Here is a 25,021-nt window from a genome sequence, read left to right as displayed (position 1 = left end):
GAGCAATTTGGCTTTCCTGTTGCTGCTATCCTCAGAGAGATTCTTACTTTTTTTGGGTCAGTTGTAAGATGTGCTTTTTGTGAACTAGCTGGAGAATGACACATCCTTCTGAAAGCAGATTCATATACTAGGTAAGACTGCTGTAAAGAAATGTGCAATGTTTAAATTCAGCTGCAATTTAATTTATCTTTCTGACCTCTCCTCTTGGAAATAAAAACAAACTTCGGTGGAACCAAAGTTGGTGGTTTGCTAATTTCTCTGCCCTTCATTCAAACAAAATAGTTCTAAAAAAAACAAATCAAATAGTAGAGGAAGATATTTTTTAATTAAAAAAAAATGCTCATTTTGAATCTCTTCTGAAATTATTGAACTTGTTGCACACGCACTTTCTCAATGATGAGCCTATTTTGGTACTTAATGCTGAGAGGCTCAGCCTTGCTAAGATGCCTTTTTATACAAAGTCATGTAACTCACATGTTGAAAGTTATCTTGATTAGTTGTGGGATATATCTACAGCTGTTTGGTTGTGTGTCTGTGTTTGTGTTTTGTTGTTCCTTACTCAACATTTTTGAAACATGGTCAGCAAGGCTCATTATTTGATTCCTTGTCTTTGCACAATTTTTAATTAATTAATTTATTTAAGGCTTTGGATACTTTGCAAACCAGGGGAAACATTTTCTTATTATTTCACACAGCCTCTTATCTGTTTGAGAACAGTTGTGATTTAAATGTAGGGAGCCAACTTTTCAACATGCGATTCAAAATGTATCCCTCATTGGGCTTCTTGAATGTCTCATGTCTGGTGACTGTGCAGAAACACAAGGGCTTTCTGACGCCTAAGTGAAGCATTGTAAATGTCTAAATAGAACTCACGCTCACATCATCATTAGTGTTTGGGTCACAGTGTTTTACATTCAGCTTAATTATGCAGAAGAGCTTATTAGAATAGCCTAGCATCCATTTCAGTTCCCTAGAAGGTTTGAATCTAAGAATAATCTCTTACAATATGCTGAATTTTTTCCAGTATAAAAACAAGGATGAGCCAAGAATTTAAAGATGTCTTAAATTTTCCTGGTATAATGAGTGAATACAAGCTTCCCAGTTTCTTTTATGTTTTCATTTCGCACAAACGTTAAGGTCAGGGTTATTCCAGACAAATAGTCATTAATGATTATGTCACTCTTGTAATGAAGTTTTGCAGGGAGCCTCACATAGTTTATAAACTAACTCCGTTCTAAAACAGGGTTTACTTGCATAGATGGTTAGTTCGAAAACGGAAACAAGATCAAGTTTAAGTTGCCGAATAGGGGGACTTGTCCTCTATGCACACAGACCTAAGCACATCACACAGATAAAAAAGGCGATAAGCACACCCTGTGTTGACAATAAAGCCTGTGTGAAAGATCCTCCTGCGCGTGTTTCACTGAATGAGGCTTCCATTATGGTCGCCCTCTGTGAAAGATGGACCAGTGTGACAGCTGCAGGGTCTCTGTCTGCTTGCTCTTAAGTTTATCAAATGCCACTGAGAGAGCATCTGTATTGACGGAGTTGTTTGTCCACACAGCACTACAGACAGGAGTTTGTTTGCCATCTTTGGGGTTCTGTGCACCCAGCATAGCACCAGAGTGAAAGCAGTACTCTCAATGCGGAAAAACCATGAAGGGGAATGCAACGTAAACCGAGACGAGGGGTATTCCCTGTCATATTTGTAGAGGTAGCTGGGAAGAGCTCAGATCAAAGCCGTACATCAGATCTCAAACCATAAACCGACATGCATCCAAACCACACATCTCTTCAATATAAAGTCAACAATCATCTTTTTTATGATTCGTGACTAATTACTTCCACCAAGGAGATTATGTTTTTGGGAGTTTGTCTGTTTTTCTGTGAAGAACATAACTCAAAAAGTAACAAACAGATTTTGATATTCTGGATACTTAGATATAGAATATGAAATATGTACTGGGTCATCATAATTTCAACACTGTTAGGTAACAAATTATTCTACAAACTTGCCACTAACCCCAAATTGTAGCAGACAGTCTGCAGAAAGGGAGTATAACATTTAAGTAGGACTAAAGTGTTGCATGACAATCACAATATGCTTGGCGGAGATCTGCGCTCTCTGAGTATCATTTTCTCTTAATTTTATTTTCTCTTGCTTTGATCAGTTTTTCGGAGAGAGCTGACACAAATTTGATTTGAAGCAGACACTGCTAGCTTAACTAATTGCACTAACATGGATGGATGGATGGATGGATGGATGGATGGATGGATGAACGGATGGATGGATAGATGAATGGATGAATGGATCTTTAATTGGTCCAAAAGAAAATACATCAGTGTGATTTAAAAAGACAGAGATGCCTCCATGTCTCAATATATATCTCTATTTCAGAGCCAAACCTTCCACACCACCTCCAGCTGAACACTTTATGAGGCTGAGCCTCTTTATTGTCTACACCGGGGTTTATCTCTGCTGGCCTTTCGTCGTCAGAGCCTTCCACTCTGACATTGATTCACACAATTGATCTCAACACCTTAATAGACAATAGCTCCCTGAGGTGACTACACAAAAGGGAATCCTGCTTAAATATATTGGCTTCTCACATTGGACACTGTAATTGCCCTCAGGGGAACTAACAGAGAGAAAGGTAGAGAAGGCCTCCCTGGCAGGGGATCTAGTCAATACGTCAATCACTGCATTTTCCTCAGGAGCAGCTCTTTGTGAGGGGGCATTAAGCTAAATTATTGTTTGTTATGTTTTCAGGCAGGTGATGACAAGAGTTTTTACAGGTGTTCTGTAGTTTAGATTGACAGCCAATATTCAGCCTTTTGATATTCCCTGATTAAACATCAGGGACTGTTCAGTCTTTCTACCATCTTTTCCTTTTTTGGGGAACAACCTGATTAAGCTTGAGATACCCCTTACCTGCAGGTAGTGGCATGTTCTGGAAGGCTTGAGGTCTGTATGCATCATGGGTTTCTCTAGATTTAGCGATGACTTCCTATACGCCTCCTTCGCTTGGCTGACTGTCAGTGTCGACCATGAGCTCCTCTTCATGAATTTGCCCTCGGGTGCCATGGCCATGCTCTCGCAGGCCAAGCACTTGACATCGTTGTTACTCTTCGAGGTCTTGAGTGACAGGTCTCCAAAGTGGTGGCTGTGCATGGAATCAGGGTAGCAGTGACTGACGTGTTCCCCGTGGTGCCGGGACATGACACTGGGTGTGCGGTAGGTGCTGTCACTATCCAGGTTGTCGTCTGAGCTCCACCAGCCGCCTGAGCGGTGCTTCCGTTCTTTACTCTTGCTCCTCTTGCTACCATGTTTGACAGAGTGGTGGCCGTGGTGGTGATAACCCCCTGCTCCTCCTCCGCCTCCTATCATGTCGCCTTTTGTGCCGTTCATTTTGGATGATCCCTCGAGGGAGTGGGACTTGGTGAAGAGCTTCTGGACAGAATGAACAAGGTGTCTGATGCGGCCAGGACTCTCGCTGCGTTGCTCAGTGGTGGTGGAGGTGCGCTGGTACTGTAACGTGTGGAAGCCATCGCGGTGAAGTGGCAGTTGTTTCTCAAACTGGTCTAGTAGGTTAGCAGGAAGGCGGTTGCTCTTGGTGCCAGAGAGATGGGAGGAAGCGGCAGCAGCGGCTGCAGCGGCAGCAACAGCTGGGGAGGTGGCAGAGGCTGTGATGGCAGCGCAGTCGTCCCGTGTGGCTGAGTCATAATACTGAGAGCTGTAGTGCATTCTTGGGAAGGTGCTGCTGGAGATGTGGTCAGACGCAGCGGTTGGAGGCATCATGACAGGGGACATCATCATGCAGTCAGAATGGATGGAGCTGCGTGGGGAGTAGCGGTGGTGGAAGTCCATGGGGCAGCTCTCTGTGGGGCTGAGCAGGTAGGACGAGTGGCGGGACTCCGAGCCATGGTGAGCATGGATGTCATGGACGTGGGGGTCATAGTCCGAGCCGTAGGGTAGAGGGATCTGGTGCTGGGAGCGACTGCCCGATAAGCCCTTCATGTTCCTGGCTGGAGGGACGCGTCTGCCTTCATTGAACTTTCGAGACGGGGACCAATGTGGAAACTTCTGGTCTGTGTCAGAGAGAGAAAAGAGAAAAAAGAAATAAGAGAGTAGTAATTCTGTTTCCTGTCCAAATCCTCATAAGCTGAGATTGCTACTGTGGTTCTCCTTTCTACTACAAGCAGGAACATGACAGACTAATACTCCCTGTGGGATACTCTTTGCATTCATCACACACTGAGCAGCAAATATCTTCCTCTAAGAGACACTGACATTTTATGTTCATGCACATCTAACTGTGTGTAAATATTTCATCCCGTCTCTTTGCTGTTCCAGCACAGTTTACACAGCGGTACCTGTAATAATGAACACTCTAACAAAGGAGAAACCATATCAGGAAAGAAGTCATTACAATATCAGGTGACAGTTTCTAGATACAGAACTGTGAGGCTAATTCAGGATGACAACCTCATAAATGTGGGTTAACCAGGATCACACAGAGACAAATGTATTGATGAGAGTTTCTCCCTTTAAACATGGTGAAAATTCTTCAGGCAAGGACTTTGTACTTGTACTTAAAGACAAAATATCTTTAAAATCTCATCTCATCACTAAAGAAGTGGTTCATCCCTGCTCATAAAACAGCTTAGAGGTTTTATTAAGGCTCAGTAGGCTGGAATTAACAATGGGATATCATTCGTTATAGATTACTGATTCTCTCTTTCAAGCTACAACGACTTGAGTTATGGAGCGTAGTGCTTTGCATTCAGGGTGTCAGGGTGCAGAAGAGTTTAATTTCAATATAGAATAATAAAAGAAGCAGTATAAAACAATACAAGTGAGCAAAAGGGTGGAGATATTTCATCATTCTAAATGAGATTTTTTGTGATATTAACACAGTAACATGTTCCCTAAGTTTAAAACGACATTGGCAAAGAAGACCAAAATGAGAACAACCCTGTTGCTCTCTAAAACAATTTGGAGTAACATCTAAACATTGCTTCAGCCAAACTAATGAGAGAGGCTGGATGAAAGCCAGGGATTCTTTTACTTTGATTTTCCCAATGTCAGATTACAACAGTGAGGCACCACACAGATTTTATCTTGGCAGTGATAATCAACTTAAACGCTTGTAGCAAACTTTGTCAAAACCATGAGTCTACCTCTTTAAAAAGTAGAAGAACAGCTGCTTTAAGTTTTCCTGTTGCAACTCCACAGGAGGACAAGGTTCAGAAAGCTAACCCACAGCAGTTTAAGAAGTTATGAACTAATACTGAGCTTACAACTCTGAAATCTGTGATAAAAGTATTATTTCTAAAGCCTTAGGGCAGTAAACCAGTTCTTATTCTTAATTATGAACAAACTTTGTGTGTGCGCATTGGGGGGGTGTAGCTCTCCTATTGAAGGTTAAAAAGTTCAACATGACCTCAAAAAACCCTTCACTCTGCCGGTCTCAGTGACGCACTAACACTGAATTCTCTCAGGTCCTTTATATTTTTCTGTGTGAAGTTTCTGCAGCATTATTCACTACTACAGCAAGCTGTGAGTTCATTGTTTCAGCTCTGATACTCTCACAAAAATGCATGAACTTTCCTTACATTCATTCCCCTCTGGAATCATTCCTGAGTGTATCACCCCAACCATGGAGACTGTATAGCTCCACAGAATGAGAGCTTAATTATCTATTCCCTCGGAGTGATACTGGGGACATTTTAATCCTTAGTAAATGAACAGACCTGCTCTTCCAGTTGTAAAGCTCTGATGACCCGGGGTCGGCGTGCAACACAGAAATTTGTTAATGATCATCTAAGAGATCTGATAGAGAGACAGTCGGGTCATTTCTGCAGATGGTAACACCTCTGTAATGGTCTCTTCTGATACCATTAACATGTTAGCCTGGTAAATACTATGTTTGCACTCACATTTGAAGAGGTCTGTAAAATTGAATAGAATATTCTCTATAAAATGTGAAAAAGCAGGGTAAGTGGGAGTTTATGGTGGCTCAACAGTAGTTTTGCTGCCTCATAAGAAGAACTTTCAGACACTTCCATGCCTGTTTTTGTGATCAGACTTCAGACGTTTTGTACTGTAGGCTCTGTGGGCTGATACTGGCCAAGACTGGCCCGATTTAGGCAGCTCTGTAAAGCAGTCCTCTGAGGCCAAGTTAGTCTCAGACAATTGGATGATAGTTGGCCAGATGGACACTTAAACTTGATCTATTTTCCTGTTTTATAGGGACCTCCTTTGAGCCTTTCTCACATAAATTGGCAGGTTCTAGTTTTTCAATCAGCTGAGAGACATAATTGTTCTGAAGCAAGTTATTTTTACTTTCACTGCCATTGTTCTTCTTAAAAACAAAGACTGACAACAATGGCTGAGCCTCATGAAACAAACAAGTGTTCCAGCTTGATGGCTGTTTACTTCTGCTTACAGCTGCTCGTAGAGTGAGAAGACACAGGAATACCCTAGCTCACCCTCCTATTATTGAAGGGAATGGTTACCTTGGGGGACAAGAAGCTGCCCTTATGCTGAAGTATGAGCAAAACATTATCAGGTTCATTATGTTATCGGAAAACATCTACTCATCCTTTAATCCAACAACAACCATGATAAACTTGTCCTCCTCCTCCTTGAATTTTGTTGGGTATCTCACCAAATAAAAAAACATATATGAAACAAGGTGCAAGATGGCAGCCAAAGTGAAGAGGACACACTTTTGTCATGCCACATCAGTTATGTTAAAGTCACATTTTTCTTTGTTCAGTTTTGCATTTAATTTATCAAACCTTGTGATGAGCTGCTTTGTTAAATCTTTAGTTGAAGCCATGATTTATGGTCTGATCTGCAGTGTTGTTAAAAGTCCCATATTATGCAAAAATCACTTTAAGTCTTTTACTGAAATTTGTGGGTCTTTGGCTTTCCTCCCAGCCCACAAATTTAATATCTAATGACAAAACCTGTACGTAGTAGTGCTTGTAAATGTGAAATCCTGAGCTGAAACGAGCTGTTTGGATTTGGGGGATTTGCCGACGTTAGCGATTCCCTTTTTTGACCAACCAGGAGCAAATCTGACCTGATTTGTCCACCCACATACCACACACATACCCCTGCACCCCCTCCGCACCCACTCCCCTCCCCACTGCTGGAGAAAAATCTCTCCAGCAGTTGGGAGGAGAATGCTGAAGTTGAAGAGCCATCACTGCTCTGTTTTTGGCTGTAAACAGCCACATAGTTCTATGCACAAGCTTCCCATCTTGGGAGAAGACAAGACTAAGTGGCTAGAGTTCATTTATCAAGAAAATGTGCCAGCTACACTCAGTACAACTGTGCATGTGTGTGCTAGTCACGGCTGACTGCTTTTCCAACTTTGGACAGTACAACAGAGGGCGAGTGAATAGACTGGTCCTGAATCCAGGCGCATTACCAACCATCCGCCAACAAACCTCGGACCCTGGAAATGTTAGTATTTTAAATGCTGTGTGCTGTGGAGCAGATGTAAGAGCTTTTCCTCAGTGTCCCCCTGTCTCTGTGTTAGCTTCAGGATGCTAACTTTAGCTGCGGTTAGCCTGTTGTTTTAGCCTGCAATGTTATGGTAAACGAGCTTCGCTGTTTTCTAAACATTGTGCTCTCGCAGCTCGTGGCGCCGCTCTCAGGGAGTGCGGAAGAGCGGGGCGGTATCAGCGGTGGCTCATTTACATACGAAGGCCACGCCCACTAAATCAGACTGTTCTGAACAGAGGGGCTATGAGATCCTGGAAACAATACTGCTGTGCTTGATTTACTGGCTTTTTGGACCAAAACATGTTACTACCATTTCATGAAGACATCAATGATCCATATTAAACTGCAGAAAAGGAGCAGAATATGGGACCTTTAAGTTTAGTCCCATACACCGTCCAGTTTTATATTCCATAGTCAGTCGCGTGAGTCAGATGTATCTTTCCTCTCCTCACTCTAAGACTGAAGCACAAATCTTCATCACTCCCTCTCCAGCAGCCCGTCCAGATAGACAAAGACATCTAAAACAGACAAGCCCTTCCAACAAATATCTCAATATGAGCACTGTGATTAAGAGCATCTGTCATTGCACCCAGCTTTATGCATACCAATCACAGCCTACATGGTGCCAGTGAGTGATAAAAAGCTTTAAGGTAAGAAGGGGGATAGCATCGAAGCACGCTGGGTGTCTGCCATTCCCTTGTAATTAATTACTTTAAGTTCTCTGCAGCAGGAAAACCCCAGCCTGCAACTGTGCACGTCCTCTTACATAACATTTGGGATCTCTGATCTCGCACATTTCAAAGGAGACAGAAATAAAATGCACAGTTGTCATGACAACCACTGCTGCAAACCCAGGAACTGTAATGGGATTTTTCAAGGTTGTTTGGGGTGGATCCTGGTCTCTAAAAAAGACACGTACAGTATGTTACGGGATGCAGACACTCCGGTTTGATTTGCTGTATGAGCTGCTGTGTTCGGTGAAGCTTTACAGATTGTTTGGAATGAATGATGCATTTAAGCACCAGCTTGGAAATAAAGAAACCCAACCATGACTGAAGAGCACATTGAGTTATCCCTTAGATTATTTCCTTTTATAGACCTTCAGACTTTAAACACCTCTCTCCAAAGGATACCCAGACTTTCTTTACTTCTCTTTGGAAGATATCAACAAGACTTTTTCTTACACTAACCTTTAAAATCCACCATCAGAGGGGTTTGAAGCGCTAAGGTTTATTGTACCATCAGCTTTCTTTGTACATCACTGAGTGACTGTAATTATTGTTTTTATCCCCGTTATCTCCTGACCTTGCTTCATTTCTTTTAAACTTCTTTAAAAGACATCAAACTCAAAAGAGGGTGTAATCATGCGTATAATTTGTTTTTTTTCCCCACATCTCTATTCTTGAAGAGGTTGTGCACTTTTGCTTGATATTAAAACAATTTGTGATGAGATAAGGTAGATGTTGTGCAGCAGAGCATCACTGTAATAATCTCTGTACAGTGAAAACCCTTTTGTATTTGTCTGTTTTCATTCCTACCATTACATCTCATCATCTCTCACCACCCCTCAAACTCAGTGCCACAAAAAACATGACATCACCCGGTTGCTTTGGCAACAAAATTTGCCAAATAAAGCTAACGTTAGTGATGAATGCACACACACACACATACACACACACACACACACACACACAATGTCTAAGCACAGGCTTAAACGAGCCAAGCTGTGCAGCAAAATGTCGCCCAAATATGCACGATTTGACCACAAGTGTGTTTGTATACACTTCAGGCAAATCTACATCGTACTGTCAGAGGCGTTCAGAGGAGCAGCTTGGCTCAATATTGTGTTCAAATGAAGTTTTAATTGCACAGTGAGGTACAGCTAACAAAACTTCATTATGTCTCTTGTAGTAAACAGAAAAAGTAGAGCTTGTATGTGTATTTTATGTTGGGGCATTCAGCATCTTATTGGATCAAGCTGTGCAGTAAAAATGATTAACAGTGTAAAAAGATGAAGGCAAGCTTTAATCCCTGATTTTCCACTTAGAGGAGGGTGTTATTATTTCAGAGGTTAGCGGAGACTCTTTATTTCTTTTCTCAGGATGATAATATTTTCTATCACCTTATAATACAATCATTTTGGTAAGATGAAATAATCAGGTTCAGTAATTTGATTTTGAAGGACTCCTCTGTCTTTTCTGGAAGTTTCAATTGATTTGATGGCCACTCTGTCTTCCAGCTGTGGTGCTTGTTCCTCTGTCTGCGCTTGTCATACTGATCGCAGGAATGTTTCATGATTTACAAATATTTGAATGGTCATTTAATGATAAAAAATAATTGAATAGTTTATGTGAATATTATATCATATTAAAATGAATTGATTCCATTTTTGTGAAAGCCTGTGGTTCTGATGTGATATAACCACCTGATGATGGTTGTAGGATATCTGGAAGTTATTTAATTTATTTATTTATTTATTTAGTTATTTATTGATATAAATTTTTTAAAAAGCATAAAACTCATCCGTTATAGCATGATCACATTCCAAACTAGAAAAGCACTCAGAGAGCGCAGACCCCCGCCAAGCATATTGTGATTGTCACGCAACACTTAAGTCCTACTTTAATGTTATACTCCATTTCAGCAGACTGTCTGCTACTATTTGGTGTTAGTTGCAGGTTTGTAAGATAATTTGTTTCCTGACGGTGCTGAAAATTATGATGATCCAGTACATATTTCATATTCTGGATCCTAGTATCCAGAATATTGCCAGGATCTGTATCATACTTTTACATCTGTCAGAAATTATGGTGACCTTGTCTTGTATTGTTTTGCAAAGCAATCTGACCATCTATCATGGAGTTATATACACTTATGGTGAAAATGGCCCTATCTCACAATGATGGACAATCCTTTTAAAAAATCCTGGATCCAGACAGTGATCCAGATTCCCTCCAAAATTCAATAATTTCTTCCTTATCCCATTTTGAACATTTCCTGAAAATTCCATGAAGATCTGTTTGTTACTTTTTGAGTTATGACGCTCACAGACAGACAGACAAAAGAGTTTTGGGAGAAAGTTCTGCCAAAAAATTGGTTATGTGCAAACTAGAACTAAAACTAGAATATATATACTTGGATCATATCCATTCCTAGTACATGTTTAACTTGCCTTAAAAGTATTAGAGCGATCTCCTTATGTCTGTTGGTGTGGACTGGGGATCTTTTTGAATAACGGGCCTGAAATGCCCATCCCTGATTCATAGCAGCTACATCTGAAACCTCTGCTCACCAACCTCCCCAGCCAGTTACCACACAAAAATGTTTGTGTTTGGAGTCAGACTTATCATCCTTCAAACCTTGATGGTGTGTTGAAAATTTCTCTTAGAGTATAGCATGACAACTGTCTTAGTGTCTTTGCCCCATCTGCAAGGAAGGAGCAATCATTGTGCAATGTGTTCCACGCAACTACTAGAAGCAACCTGTCTTCATCCCATGTATGAAACATCTCCCTTCATGTGATCTAGCAAAGAAGCTCATGTTAGCGTCTTATCAGGTTTTGTAGTCATACTTAAGTGAAACGTGTTCAAACTTTGGTAACCTTTTCATTTAGGCCACAGTGTATAGGGAAGCAGCTTGCACTGCATTGTGCAGATTCTCATTTGTATTTTCACTCCTCTGTTTGTTGCTTTCCTTATCAGTCATGTTCAGCCTTCGCTCATCACTGCAGTGCAACATGAATATTCTCAAGTCCAAAGTTAACATTGAGAGGACACAAAACATCTGTAGCCCTCTTGGAGTAGTGTCTCTATCACTGTCAGCCTCATCTGCATTTCCTTCCTACAATCAACACAACGTTCTGATTGCACACTCTCTCGAGGTGGTTTGATTACCCCATAATAAGCTGTTTGGAGACTAATCTTTCAACCCCGATTGGTCTCTTAAGCTTCCAACTAATTCATTTCAAGTAGAGTCAATTTGGCAGAAGTCATTTTGCAGAGATTGGCAGAAGGAAGAAAATAAACTAAGAAGAAGATGCTCAAATATTTCTCTTCAGTTTTATGTGGACTATTGCTGCACTCTATTTATCAACAAGGGCTTTAGCTCTGTCCCTCTTACTCATTATCAAGCCATTCAAGGATTCCTGTCACTGAAACTGAACTGAAATTAATGAGATAATAACTATCCAATACTGTAAGAAACAAATATTTAAACTTGTAAAGAAAAAAAAAACATTGGTTTGATCAATATTTCAACTATGCCCAGTATCTTCATCCAATATAAAGGTGTGAAATGACAGTCTGTATGCTGTGCTAATAGCTGGCTGTACATTCAGAGTAACGTCATATTCTTTGAGCTTTGTCAGGACTTGGCACTTTGATCGATGCCTTTTACCTGAGCCTGACTGGCACCGTCCCTAACATTTTTGGACAGTTTAATCCTCTGGGAGCTGTTCCATCCTCAAGGCAATAGTCAATGAGGGTGTGAGCTGAGCTGACAAATCCTCTGTACCTTAAATCTCTGCTTTCTAGAGCAAAACTGTGCAGCTTAAAACGTATTAAATCAGTGTTTAGGCCACTTTAAACTCAACTGTACCATACTCTTTAGCTGCTTTTCGACCACTGGAGTTACCCCCGGAGGGTGGAAATTTAGTTCTGAAATTCTACCTCTGAAAACAGCCCTGTGAGGGAGTACTTCACTGAGGCCCAGGACCTCTTGGAGGCGGGGCCTACCGGCTGAACGTTTCTGATTGATGTTCTTATTTCCCCCTCTATTTACAATCAGATGACTCCCCACTGTGATGGACTGGTTTAGTACCTCTGAAACAATGGTCTTCTTTGAGCCTCATAGTGTGAATATGTCTGTCAGGTCTCAGTGTTCCAGTTTGTAGATTAACCCTGTAAACTGGAGACCTTCAGCTGAACATGTCAGTGGATGTCCAGTTTACAACATCGGGAATGAGATGTTAAGAGTCAAAATCTCTTCATCAAATGAGTTCTTCATGGTGATCTAAAGCTGTTAAAGAAGGATGCATCCTACTGGTAGTTATCAATCAACAGGCTCATTCTGAAGCCAAAACACTGGTTGATCTCTGCCATCTTTATGCTGAAGACTGCTGAGCGATCTGCTGTTTCACCAGTTGTAGCTGTTTGAGTCTTTTAGAAACTTCTTCAGCTTTGTAACGACTGGCACTTGTTTCCTTTCAAGTGTCAACAAATCCATCTGCAGTGGAACAAAGCATAATCAAAACCAGCACAGGCTGAATATCCTCCATGCTAATACTGTATTTTCCGCACTACAAGGCGCACCTAAAAGCCTTCAGTTTTCTCAAAAGCCGACAGTGCGCCTTATAATCCAACGTGCCGTATATATACCCCTGCCATAGTTAGGGGGCGTCACCGGAGTAACAGCGGTAAGCAGTAAGAACCTGTAAAGAGGAATTCTGCTAAGTGCTAACATCAGCTCACAGGCTGGCCCGGGCTTCTTCTCTTGTTTATTGTTAGAGCAATACAGCGCCCCCCAAAGGTCTGGCATTTGAACTGATCTCTGGAAACAGCTTTTGTGGACGGCAGAAACGTCTTCGTCTTTACAGCGCACTTTTTTTGAAAATGGCACAGAAAATAGTTGGATAGGAGAATGTGCGGCTCTGTGTGGATGTAGCCTGAGTTTGACTGACTTATCTGACTGCTTTGTTGACATTCCCTTTAGCGCAGCTCTATCTAGTGGATGCATAACGCAACCCTAGCCACTACTATAGCTTCTATTCTATGCGCCTTATAATGTGGTGCGCCCTTTATATGAAAACAGTTTTCAAATAGGCCATTCATTGAAGGTGGACCCTATACTCCGAAGCGCCTTATAGTGCGGAAAATACAGTTGGTTGATTTTCAGTAAGTCCTTCATTGTTGACCTACTGCCCTCCACTGGTCTGGTGGTGTTGCATAGTTACCTGTATAGAGTACTGCAATGGATGCCTTGTCTGTAGCTGACTTCCTGACAGACTAAGAGGCTGTGACATTCTCCACCAATCCATAGTAAGACTGTTAATGTGATGCATTAGAGTTATGGAAGTTCAGATTGGCGTGACAACACAAACACGCTCTGACTGTCTGCCCCAGGAGGCTTGTGTCATCATGTTTGCAACTGACTGCTCTGCAACTCCCACTAATACAAAGTGGCCAGTGCACAGTTCTCTGTGTGCGGGGGAGGTGACATCAAGGCAGGGGATGCCTGCAGGCTCAACAGCCAGGTAAAAAAAAAAAGAATAGCAAGCTGTGTCATCGGGCCGAGTCTGGATACCCTGCAGGCAAAAGCAAAGGGAAGGATGCTCTATCTTGGACAATACCACCCACTCTCTCTACGATGAGCTGATGCAACTACGAGGCACCTTTAGCCTCCAGCTCATCCGCCTGGGGTGAACCGTGGAGTGTTTCAAGTGTTCATTTGAACAGACTTCCATGTAACCACGCAGCTCTTACTTTTCAGTCTACAATTGCTGCAGTTAGTGCTTTAGAGTGTAGGAGCTTTGTCACCAAAATAACCGACCTGCACATCTGCCTTTTTTAGATGTTATCTGTATTCTCCACACAAGCAGAGCATGTTTTTGTCACTTATCCTCCTCCCCCCTCCTTCACGTAGCTCTGAGCACATTTCTGCAGGAATATCTGGAGAACAGCCAGCTCACAAATCGAACACATAAGAAGATGAGAGAGGACAATCTAGTGCCTCACCATTATTACCACTGAGATGAACTTTTCCAAATCTCATCAGTCGCAGATAAATTGTTCAGCTCAGCAGTTTTTCACTTTAAAGAGATATGCAAAGAAGAGCATTTGTGAAAAAGAGCGCGTATGCCTGAATAAATATAGGTTAAAAAAAAAAGCTAATTATGCACCAATGTGAACACATGCACTTCTGCTGACAACGTAATCTGATTAGTTTGCAGTATGAGCTAGAAAACCACAAGTGAAGGATAAAAAAAGAGGATGCGTGGAGTGAGAGAGATTGATGGACTTCAGAGGAGAACGAATTAAGCTCCTGAACAGCTTTTCAGAAAAGCAAGAAAGCTTGTTTCCGCTCCGCAGTGACGGGAACATTTCACAAGATTACATTTACAGTTGAGCAGATTACATGCAGCCATGGTGTGAATGTAAATCAAAGTCTGTAAGAAATGAAATATCAATAAAACCTCACCATGTACGCTGCAGCAGGAAAACACAGAATGAATGCTTTGTGTTGCAATGATTGTTTTTTATTTTTTCTCCTCGAGGACAATGAGCTCTAAACAATGCAGATCCTCCCTTGTGGCCCCCCTCACCTTGTGAGTCCATGAAACATTGATGAGAGCTTTCCTGTATCATTATGCAACAGCTTTGTTGTACATGTTCAACAGGCTGTTTCCTCTCACCTTGAATGTGCTGCTGTCAGCACCTGATGCAGCCGTGAAGCCTTTTTCTTTTTTCCTGACAACGATTTCACACATCGGGAGGGGATGTGGGAGGGAGGGAGGGAGGGAGAGGTGGGGGATTAGGAACGGAGAGGAAGAGAAAAAAAAAAAGAGAGTGCGGGGAAAGCCTCTCTGCTTGCTCTACTCTCTGGGAAGCCAGTGAGCTGCTGCCGCTATGCTACAGTCAGCGCCTGGCCAGCATTTCCCAAGATGGTTGCATAACTTGGAATAAATGAGGCCTTCCTCCTCCACACCAATAGGCAGCTAGCTAATGCCGCAGGGAGGAACAAAGCAACAGGCAGCCAAACTGTAGAATATGAATCACACTGTTAAAAAACATCCATCAGATCATTTATATGTAAAGTGAAAACATCTGTTTAATACATCAAGACTGTTCCTCTGACCTCTTAGTTAAGGAGTGGCCTAAGATCTAATTTCTTACTTCATAGAGAGTCCCAGAATGGCAAAACAACTCAGGGCGAAGTCACACTGGCCATCAAACTACTCCAACATGAACCAGACTATAGCAGGCATCACACACACGCGTGTTCCACCTATGTCAGTGTAAAGCGTCTGTCTACATGAAGCGCAATCTCATCAGATTCTGCACAATGAGACACAGAGAGCACTGCAACAACTTTAGAGACTTTTTGTTTCTGTTAATTTGTTTTGGTCTGACACACCTCTCTTACACCCTCGCTATTAAAATGATGTTCACACTCCATGGATCCTAAGTGTGATCCACGTCTTTGTGCTGATGTCACGTTTCGCTTTGCACATGACGCTTAAATTGCCGTGTGCGAACTGAACACCAACAACGGTTAACAATGGGCGATTTCTTTTTTTCAGTTTCTTTTCCAATAATTTTTTTTTGTCAATTCTGCTCTGTTTTGTTTATTAGCAGTTGGAAAGACTTCTGGTCTGAGGAGGAATGGGTAATGGTTGCTACAGTTATATCGCCATCTATAGGCCTGGCATGCATACTACAGCATTTTCAGTCACTCACTGTTTCTGTCTTAACAGGTTTTTTTCTCTGCGTTATTTGCATTTCAAGGCGAAAACTCACGTACATGGTGTCTAAATGCTTCATGATGCTGGTTGTTTTTCTTGTCTTGTTTTCTTCTCTTTATTGGACGAGTAACATCACATCGAATGGCTTAATTTGGATGCAATCAGTGTGTGCATTTCTTATCTCCTCAACCAATACCACAAACACGAGACAAGCTGGGCAGGTTTGAAATAAATGCATCTCATTAAATTTAAAATCCACTCAGAATTTATTGATAAAAGATCCAAGTCTGTTTATGCTGACGTCTGGTACGGGCCGGACTCTGCCAATCAGTGACCCCTAAATCTGAGGCTTATAATGGCACCAGAGGGCTGAGGCAGGCTGGAAGCTGACACGAGTATCACAAGCAAGGACTGCCAGCTCTTATCACCCTCAGTGTCTCACCCTGGGCGGCAGAATCAAGCAAAGAACTTCAGTGCTGAAAGTAACACTAAAGAAAGAGCTTAGGCTGTAAGAGTTTTGTGCAACTGAGCTGCAAGTTTGAGCACAAACAAAGCCACTGGAGAAAAGGCTTACCAAAGAAAAACTTTAGGGGAGAGAAAAGAATAAATCCCACTAACAGCTGGGCTACATTTCTAAACACTAGTCGATCATGTCACTTCAGCCTCTCAGAAAATGCCGGACTCCGTTTCCCATGCTGCATTGGCTTTGTCTCTGGTTTAGGATTTCTCGCACACCACTGTGGAAGCTGTACTACACAATATCCCATCTTATTTAAGCTCTGTGATTCCTCCTGAAGTTGTCACTGGCTTTAATCTTTGGTCCCATAGATGGATTCTTTGTCATTCCTCGTACTCACTCTTTCTTTGCTAAAGTGCCTTTGGTGTTTTTTCCCCTTCATCCCAGTCTGAGCAACAAAATCACCTAAAACTAGAACCATCACATTATTATGTGCACGGTTTACCTCGAATGCTGCTTGTTTCTAATCGTCTCTTATTCTGTCTTGCTCCCTGTGTTAAACTTTTAATGCTGCTGGCTTTTCCAGGACTCCCTTGTAAAAGAGATTTTGCATTTCAGTGAGAATATTCCCGCTGTAATGAAGTTTAAATTGAAAAGACAATAATGAATGAAGTGGTTTGCATGTAGTTTTCATTGCTCTGGATTTGGTCCCTCTCCTGTCATGCTTAAACTAATCAACAGATTACTCTTGTACACCTAAGGTGTATTGCCCAGAGCCAGAACAATAGCCCACAGCAAATCACATTAAATCCAGTGTTCCGCATCCCCTAAAACCTGATAACTTTGTGTTATCATTTATTTTTGATCAGTCATTTTTAGTCAGAGAGGAGTGCGACTGAACTGATGAACATGTAGTTGAGCTGCACAGTAAACCCTGACCTGAAAAACATAGATATGACTCAGAGACACAAGAAGGAAATGAAGACACTGAGAGGAGAGGCATTTGGATGTATTTTTACATGTGCTTGGTATGTGTAGTTCCTAGTGTCATGATGCAGTGACAAACTCTACTTGTCTATTTCACAAGCTGTTTTCCCACATCCACATCAAATCAGTTACAGGCCACAGTTCAAAGTTGCAGCTGCTGCGTTCAGATTTTTACACATGCATGTCATTTCAGTCACTCAAATTGGATTTCTGGCTTTGGCATTGGAGAGACACATCACCAGCATACTGACGTCTACCTCATCGCCACAGCAACCCAAGCAGAAAGGTTGGTGTTGTTTGTACAAATTCTATGTGATCTTTTGTAAATAGTAGACAGTCTGTCGCCTGCTGTCTGTCCTGATTCAGGAAATAAATTCATTAGCCTGCAGAAAAACTTCACAAGAGGAGACCGTAGTTCTTCAACTGTCGTGTTTTATGCTCTCGTACTCAGCGACAACAATGAGCATTATATAAGTGGAAAGATTGTGAGACCTCGCAACTGAGACAAAATCATATTCAATTGGATGTTGCTTTGCAGCAGAGGCTGCATTTCACCTTTTGATATATCCGCCCACTCCCTCCCACTGCTGCTGCTCTCTCCACAGCAGCAGACACTGGCTGATGTTGCAGTGATGCCACACACCCTGGACACAGCCTCAGTCTCTCCTGTACACCCTTCAGTGGAAGAAAATGCCAAATAGGGAGCTCATAGTCTATCAATGCTCAGTGTGCAGCAGCTTGTTAATCCTCCCACACTACATTGATTTAGTACAAAAAGACTAAGTCCTCAAGCTGCTGCTTTACCTCAGGGTCCAGCGTATCTTTGCTCACACGTTTAGCTGTATACACATTTTACCATGTGTGGAGCAGGACATTCAAAAAGGTAGAGTTAATTACATAGGGCTTGAATTAGTCATACACAGAGAATAATCTGAGGTCAGACTCTCTACTTGTCTCTACTTGGTTCCATTAGTTTGTTATACATCAAGTCAACCGTGTGTGGTGACCACAAATAGTATAATCCCTGCTGGATTAAGTCAGCACCTTTTAGTCAAGTACTAATCCCAATTTCTCAACGGTTTCAGGCAACATACCAATGCACAGCCCTGCTGACGATACAATATGAAAAGATTAGCTAAGAACCAGGTGTGGGAGGCTCAGGTTGTCTTCTTCCAGGTCTTACAGTGAATGTTGACGCGTCCCCATGGAAACGGTTCATATGTACAGTATCCGTCCACAGCAGAAATCTCACAGCGTTTATCGCTTTGAATATCAAGACATCTGGTACACTTTAGCCTCTGTGGTTGAGTGGGATGTTTACGCCTCTGCCTACAAAACATTTGCTTCAACATATTTTTCTGAGATATGGAACCACATGGAGAGGACTGTGCTGGTTTACAGGTGAGGTGTTACCACGTAACAGCCAGTGTGGTGGTCAAAAACATTAATTATGCCAAAAAGAACTGAATAACTCCTTCCCTCTATCCATGCAGTGCCCAGTAATGACTCCATAATTTAACATTTTTTGGATGTGAAACCCAAGAAGATTATGGGTTGATCCCAATTCTACCTTTGGCAGCTCTAGATACTATTTAATCCTTTTTGTGATTTAAAAAAAACAAACAAAAAACAGATATAGTCCTTACTATTTTGCTTCCATACTAACTGGAGATGGGTCATGATTTACAAAACTTTGGACATGCATTACTTTATCAAAAGATCAAAGAGTTAATGTAAATATTATCTTGCTTTAAAAGTATGGGTTTCTTATATTTTCTACATAGATTTACAATCAGATCCTACAAGTATCGATCCAAAAAGTGACACAGGACAGATCTATTCAACTTAGCTCTATGCTCTGCTTTTTTAAGTTACAACAACCAGCTCAGCAGTTTGGAGGTATTTCACTCCTTTCACCAACAACTCTTAACAGCAACTTTCAAATTGTACAAGTTTAACTCCTCACCAATCCACTGCTGAGGTCAAAGTTAAACTGTGATTCCTGTTAGTATTGGTTATTTACCCACCACACATTTACGCATTTATAATCCAAAATAGTGATAATACAGTCAGTTTGAATATGTTTTTATGTAATTTCAGTTGACAAAGTTGAAAAAAGCCTGAAGTTTGTAAAACATAGCTCTCAGTCTCATCCTTATATTAAGGTGGGTTATTTTAATATTGGTATCACATGGGTATCTGCTGATACAACAGCTGACTTTATTATCTGTACAGGGACTCTAAAAGGTGGATCCATGCATCACTATTTTTTAGTGGTTTTGATATGGTACTCTTGCCAGACAGTGGCTGTAGCACGTCTTAAAGCTTTTCGTTGATTTATAACGTAAGAGGTGAAGAAGAATGGTGACTGCATCAGATACAGCTGCTAGGAAGGTGTAGTACTGTGAGATTCAGAAATGTAGAAAATTGTAAAGACTGGGCACAGATGACACACTACGCATAGCTGCGTCAACTCAAACAGCAGCATAAATGTAGAGACAGATGCTGCTGACTGCTAGCAGCACCTCATCCTGGCACCAATTAATGATAAGACTTCTTTTCTTGTCTTGATGTTGAGTCTCTGTCAATAAAATAACATTTCATAAACTTTAAAAGGTCTAAACCTGTTAATAATTGTGGAAAGTGTCTTGAGATAACGTGTTGTGATTCGGGATATTTAGATAAAGATTGATTAATTAACTCTGCTGCCGTACAAGTGAACCATTATCTGGATGAGTGTCCCATGAAGTTTTGGTTGAGTTGCTGTTTTCTCTGCTTACTCTTTCAAACCTGCGGTCAGAGGGCTTGACAGACCTGTCTGCATGGGATTTGGACTCAGAGATCACCTGATAGATGCCAGTGACTTCTGAATAGTAATTTGCTCAAAATGCCCATCCCAAGTAATAATCTGAAGTTGCAAGATAGTGGCCTCCATGAAAGAGGACCCACACTTTAAAACAACTAATCCCCATAGTTAGGTCATTAAATGTCTCTAAACACTGTACAATGTACCTTTAACTCATACACCGCTACAAATCATAAGATTCTTGTCTTTCATTCAGTTTTTGAATGAACTGCTGATATCTTTACATCATCAGCCTGTTTCATAAATCTTCAGCTTGCAGAATAAGATTATTGCTTTAGCAACGTTGTAGAAATAAACTATCTGCTGTGACTCATGACACTGAAAAGCTGGGATGGTGATATCAAGTGCAGGTGGATCACGCCAACAAAAATATAGCTGACAGAAAGCACAGGCAGTGAAGCTGCATGGTTTGACTGACACAGAATATTACAGCTGAAAGACAGCGTATCATTCTTACTTCCAGCTACTTTTTGGCCGGACGAACTGTAAAAGTATATTCCCAATGCAACACACAATGCCAGTTCTGCTCTAGCTGCTTCATTAAAGGTGCCGTTTTCCTTCAGTGTACAGACAGTAGAGTTCAAAGAGAAGCCTCACAAAACAAAGCTAATCCCATACATGTTCATTTTTTTTAGTCCTAAGAAACAACAAGAAAAAAACAAAGAAGCTTCCTCTAAAAATGTCCTGATATCCAAACCTCATCTTCATCAACTGCTTTATTTAAGCACAAAGGCAGGCCTTTATCTTCACTGTTTCTACACAAAGTCCATTATCCATTAACTGAAAGATGAATAGTTCTTCTGCAGTTTGTCTCATGGATACACCTCGACTAAAAAAAGCATCTGTTTGGGTTCATTATAGTATGTGAAAAGAGCAGCATGCTGCAGGGTGCTCTGGCCTTTAGAGATGCACGCAAGGACGACAATGAAACAGCCTCCATAACTTCCTGTAACCCTTTCACATGAGCTCAAGCACCGCCACTGACAAGCACTGACAGCTTTTATGAAAAGACATCCAGCTTTTACTCAAAGATACTGAAACTCTCATCAACACCATGTCAACATTTCATTTCAACAGTAATAACTGCTTTGCTGTTCCACGCTACAACATTGTGATATCGTTTTAAACAACTCTAATTGTTAGGATGTAATTGTACCATTAGATCCTTGCAAGATGTTATTTCTTTGTGTTAAATTATCATCCAACAGTTATAATCAGGAGCTAAACAGTTTTTGTGCTGAGTTTATGTAAAGCATTTTAATTGGCTTTAAAAACGGTCAAATCTCCATCTGCTGAACAAAACAGCTGCTGAGCGCTCCTTTCCTACCACAAAGCAACCACTTTAGAAGAGCTTTATATTAAAGGCGTCCTCTGCTCCTTTTCTCCTCTTACTGTTAGGATGCTTTCCTTACTGAAGACGCATCAGAGCACACGGCAAAATAAATAGCACACCAGAATCTGGTGTTTCATCCAGCTGGTGACGGCCAACCTTTGCTCAAAAACATGAGAGGTATTATAGCTACTCAGTATAAAGTCTTCTCCAGATGGTTTGATGTTTGTCTGTCTGAATCAGGGGCTTTTTAGACAGAGTTGAATAAATTTCTGCAAGTGTGATTTAGAAAAGTGAGTAGCCATCCACCAAAACAGTTCTACATCATTTGAGGGTTAAGCTGGGAACCAAATAATGAAATGAATGAAATGAAATGAAAAGTACTTTATTTATCCCAAAGAGAAATTTAGGAAAAATTAAATCTCCCATGTAGCACAGCCTCTGAACCAGCGTCAGAAATCCTCTTGGGCAAACCAAAAATGACAGCTAATGTATTAAAAAAAAGATATATATATTACAAAAAATCACAAAAGTTAAGACAGAGCTACTACAATTTGTAGCCACCTGGCGGCGCATTCCAGAATAGAAAAAATTAATAAATAAATAAATCAATAAGGAGGAACTGTCAACTGTAAGAAGCGCACAAATGAGCTACAATGTGTTAATGAAGCAGAGATGAAAGACTGGACAAAGGACAAAGAGATGCTTCACCACCTTGCCTTAGTTTCCAGTTTGGGTGCCATTTACAATTAGCAATGTAACAATGGTTTTAGGGTGAAACGCTAAATTAAAAAGTATGGTTGCGTTTACTCGGAAACAGCGTTTTGGCCGACCTAAAATGCAAACTTTAAAAAATGGTCTCTAGGGTGGAATTTTTCTGAAACACTGCTGACATCAAAGAGTAAGCCAGCATTTTCAGTAGAAATGCTGACGTCACGCTCCGGTTCACACAAGTGCATCAGTGTATCATTCGTTCATTCTATATCTGTTTTAAAATCGGAAAATCAGGCAGCACAATAGCTAACGTTTTAGTTATTATTAGCTAATGTTTTTGTGAAGGATAGCAGACGTGTACGTGCTTATTGAAGAGGGGAAGCGTGTCACAGTTAGGAGGCACCAGTAACATGACGTTTCAGCCTGAGGTTGATCCGGGCAGTTGAAGACTGGCCTCCCTGAGAAAAAAGTAAACAACTTCCAGGTCACAACACATCGAAAATTATACAAATTAAAAATGAATAGAACAAAATTCCCATGATAATTCCATTCTCTCAAACACTTTTTTTAAGTTTAAAACAAAATCAAAACAGTGAAAAATAGGCCGTTATTTGTTTTCCGATTTTTGATTTGAAAACAAGAAATGAAATAACAAGTTGTCATCCGTTTTCCAATTTTGGATTCTAAAACAGATATGGAATGAACGAATGATACACTGATATGCATACAACAGTGCCATTATGGTTGTTGTGGACTACCATGTTGTGCTTGTTCTGCTAAATCTGCTGACTGTCTTTCAACTAAAATATGCGTCTGTTCCTCCACTTCTGCACTTGGTATTCGCCAATACACCAGATGATCGGTTCAACCCTACATCGGTGGACTTCTCCCAAAAGCGGCTTCTGGACAAGTCAGTTATAGTGCCACCTACAGGACTGGTAAGCTTACTACAGCATTTCCAGTCCCTGTTAACATTTTTTTTTTTTTGTCTGCGTCTTAGTGTTTTTGGATGAGACATCGTGTAAACGGGGGCCTTACTCTAACTGTGTGTTTCATGTCGACAAGGAACTGTAAGAAGTTGTTGTTCAAGAATTCTAATGAACATGTTTTTCCCTTCAGTAACAACGTAACATTTCCTGCTGCCACCATGGGCGCTGCAAATGTGATTGAAAAGTAACCACAAAAATGTTGTTTATGCCCGGACATGCATGAAGTGTTTCAATTAGACTGGAGCTCACATGGTTGGGATACATATCGCTGTTTCATGTGGAAACTGTAGACTGTAGAATAAATGGACGTAGTCTTCATGACGTATTGATACAGAGCTTCACAGCTTATTGACAAGAGCCATACTGGAAATGCCGGACTCAAGAGGCAGGCTTTGAAGAGTTAGTGTCTGCTGATAGAGGAATGAGCCACTCAGACTGAAGTCTTTTTTTATACCAGCCTGATTATTTTTGCTGTAAGAATCATCCTTTTGGCTCAGTTTGTATGAAGTTTCTGGTTCTTCCTGAGCCAGATTCAAGTGGGAACACAACAAAATGTAGTTTTGTGCACTTCAGGCTAGGTTTCATTTCTCACAGTGGAAGGTCGAAGGACGATGGTCACCACTTGGAAAAAACCCTCAACTTGGAGTTCTTGCTACTGTCACTTCCTCAGATATAAGCATCAGGTATAAAGATGCTTTTGGATTTGTCATTGATTGAGTCTCTTCTAGCTTTAAAACTCATTTTAAGTGGGTCAAAGATTCTCTTTTGGAAACTTCTTCAATGAAGGGTGATTTTTTTTGCCAAATTTTGGCAGAAGTGTCTCTTGTCACCATGACATTATGAGACTTTTAATTAAGTCTCAGGGAGCTGCATGTGTGATAAATATATTGTATATAGTGTCACTCTAGGTGAAACTCCCCAAAAGGGATGGGTTCCAACAGCCCAGTAGGGGACGCAATCTCCCTTCTCATATTAGACAACAGTAAATTATTAAATTTTTCACAAAGCATGGTACACGTGAGAAAATATCTGACTTTTCTTTCAAGCAGATGCCCTTAAAAGAGGGATCATTATCATTATCATTATCAAGTTTGACATATTTGTGCCCAACAGCCAGCTTTGTAATCATTGTACCTCCTGGAGAGAAACAGGTGGAATCCTGACCTAGAAACAGGTAGAGCATTTCATAAATACCAAACAGCAGCTCAGAAAGAGGTTTCAAAGTTTAAAACTTTTAAAAATAACTTTTAAAAATGCTTTATTTGAGGTCATCATCAGTTGAAATCAACTTAAATTAATAGGTTAAAAACACTGCTTAAATGTTTGAAGTTGGGAAGCTATGGTTTCTGACATTTTTCCAGCCTTGACCACTGCTACTCTCCTTTGGAGGCAGCTCATTGCTGTGTTTTAGCTGTCCTGAAACAGTCATTGCTACTGGCAACAGTAATATAAATGAGGTATGTGCCATTTTGGAGAGAAAACAAAAAAATGTATGCCCAAAAAAACTTGCACTCTGTAGTATTTTATGAACCAAATAGTTGGCACATCAACAGCTAAGAACATCTGTTCTTTCAGTTTCCTGTAAAATAATTTAGAAAAATCACTGGTCATGGGTGGATTAATTGTTTGTAAAATTGAATGGAATTTTGTGGCATTGACTGAAGTGAAAGTGAGCAGCTGTTTCATTCACTAACTCACTGA

General features: G+C 40.9%; 1 protein-coding gene across 1 annotated transcript in view; it reads right to left on the bottom strand.

Moving 5' to 3' along the window:
- Positions 1-25,021, bottom strand: part of dlgap2b (discs, large (Drosophila) homolog-associated protein 2b) — a 93,292-nt gene that overhangs the window by 15,789 nt on the left and 52,482 nt on the right. The window contains exon 2 of the mRNA XM_074684606.1: positions 2,933-4,089. Coding sequence (XP_074540707.1) covers positions 2,933-4,089 — 1,157 coding nt within the window. The remainder of the gene's footprint in view (positions 1-2,932; positions 4,090-25,021) is intronic.

The sequence above is a fragment of the Halichoeres trimaculatus genome, unplaced genomic scaffold (genome assembly GCF_033239565.1).
Source record: "Halichoeres trimaculatus isolate MK-OKI-2021-1 unplaced genomic scaffold, fHalTri1.1 fHalTri1_scaffold_13, whole genome shotgun sequence".
NCBI classification, from domain to species: Eukaryota; Metazoa; Chordata; class Actinopteri; order Labriformes; family Labridae; genus Halichoeres; species Halichoeres trimaculatus.
Note: the sequence above shows the minus strand (reverse complement) of the source record. Positions and strands in the feature narration are given on the sequence as shown.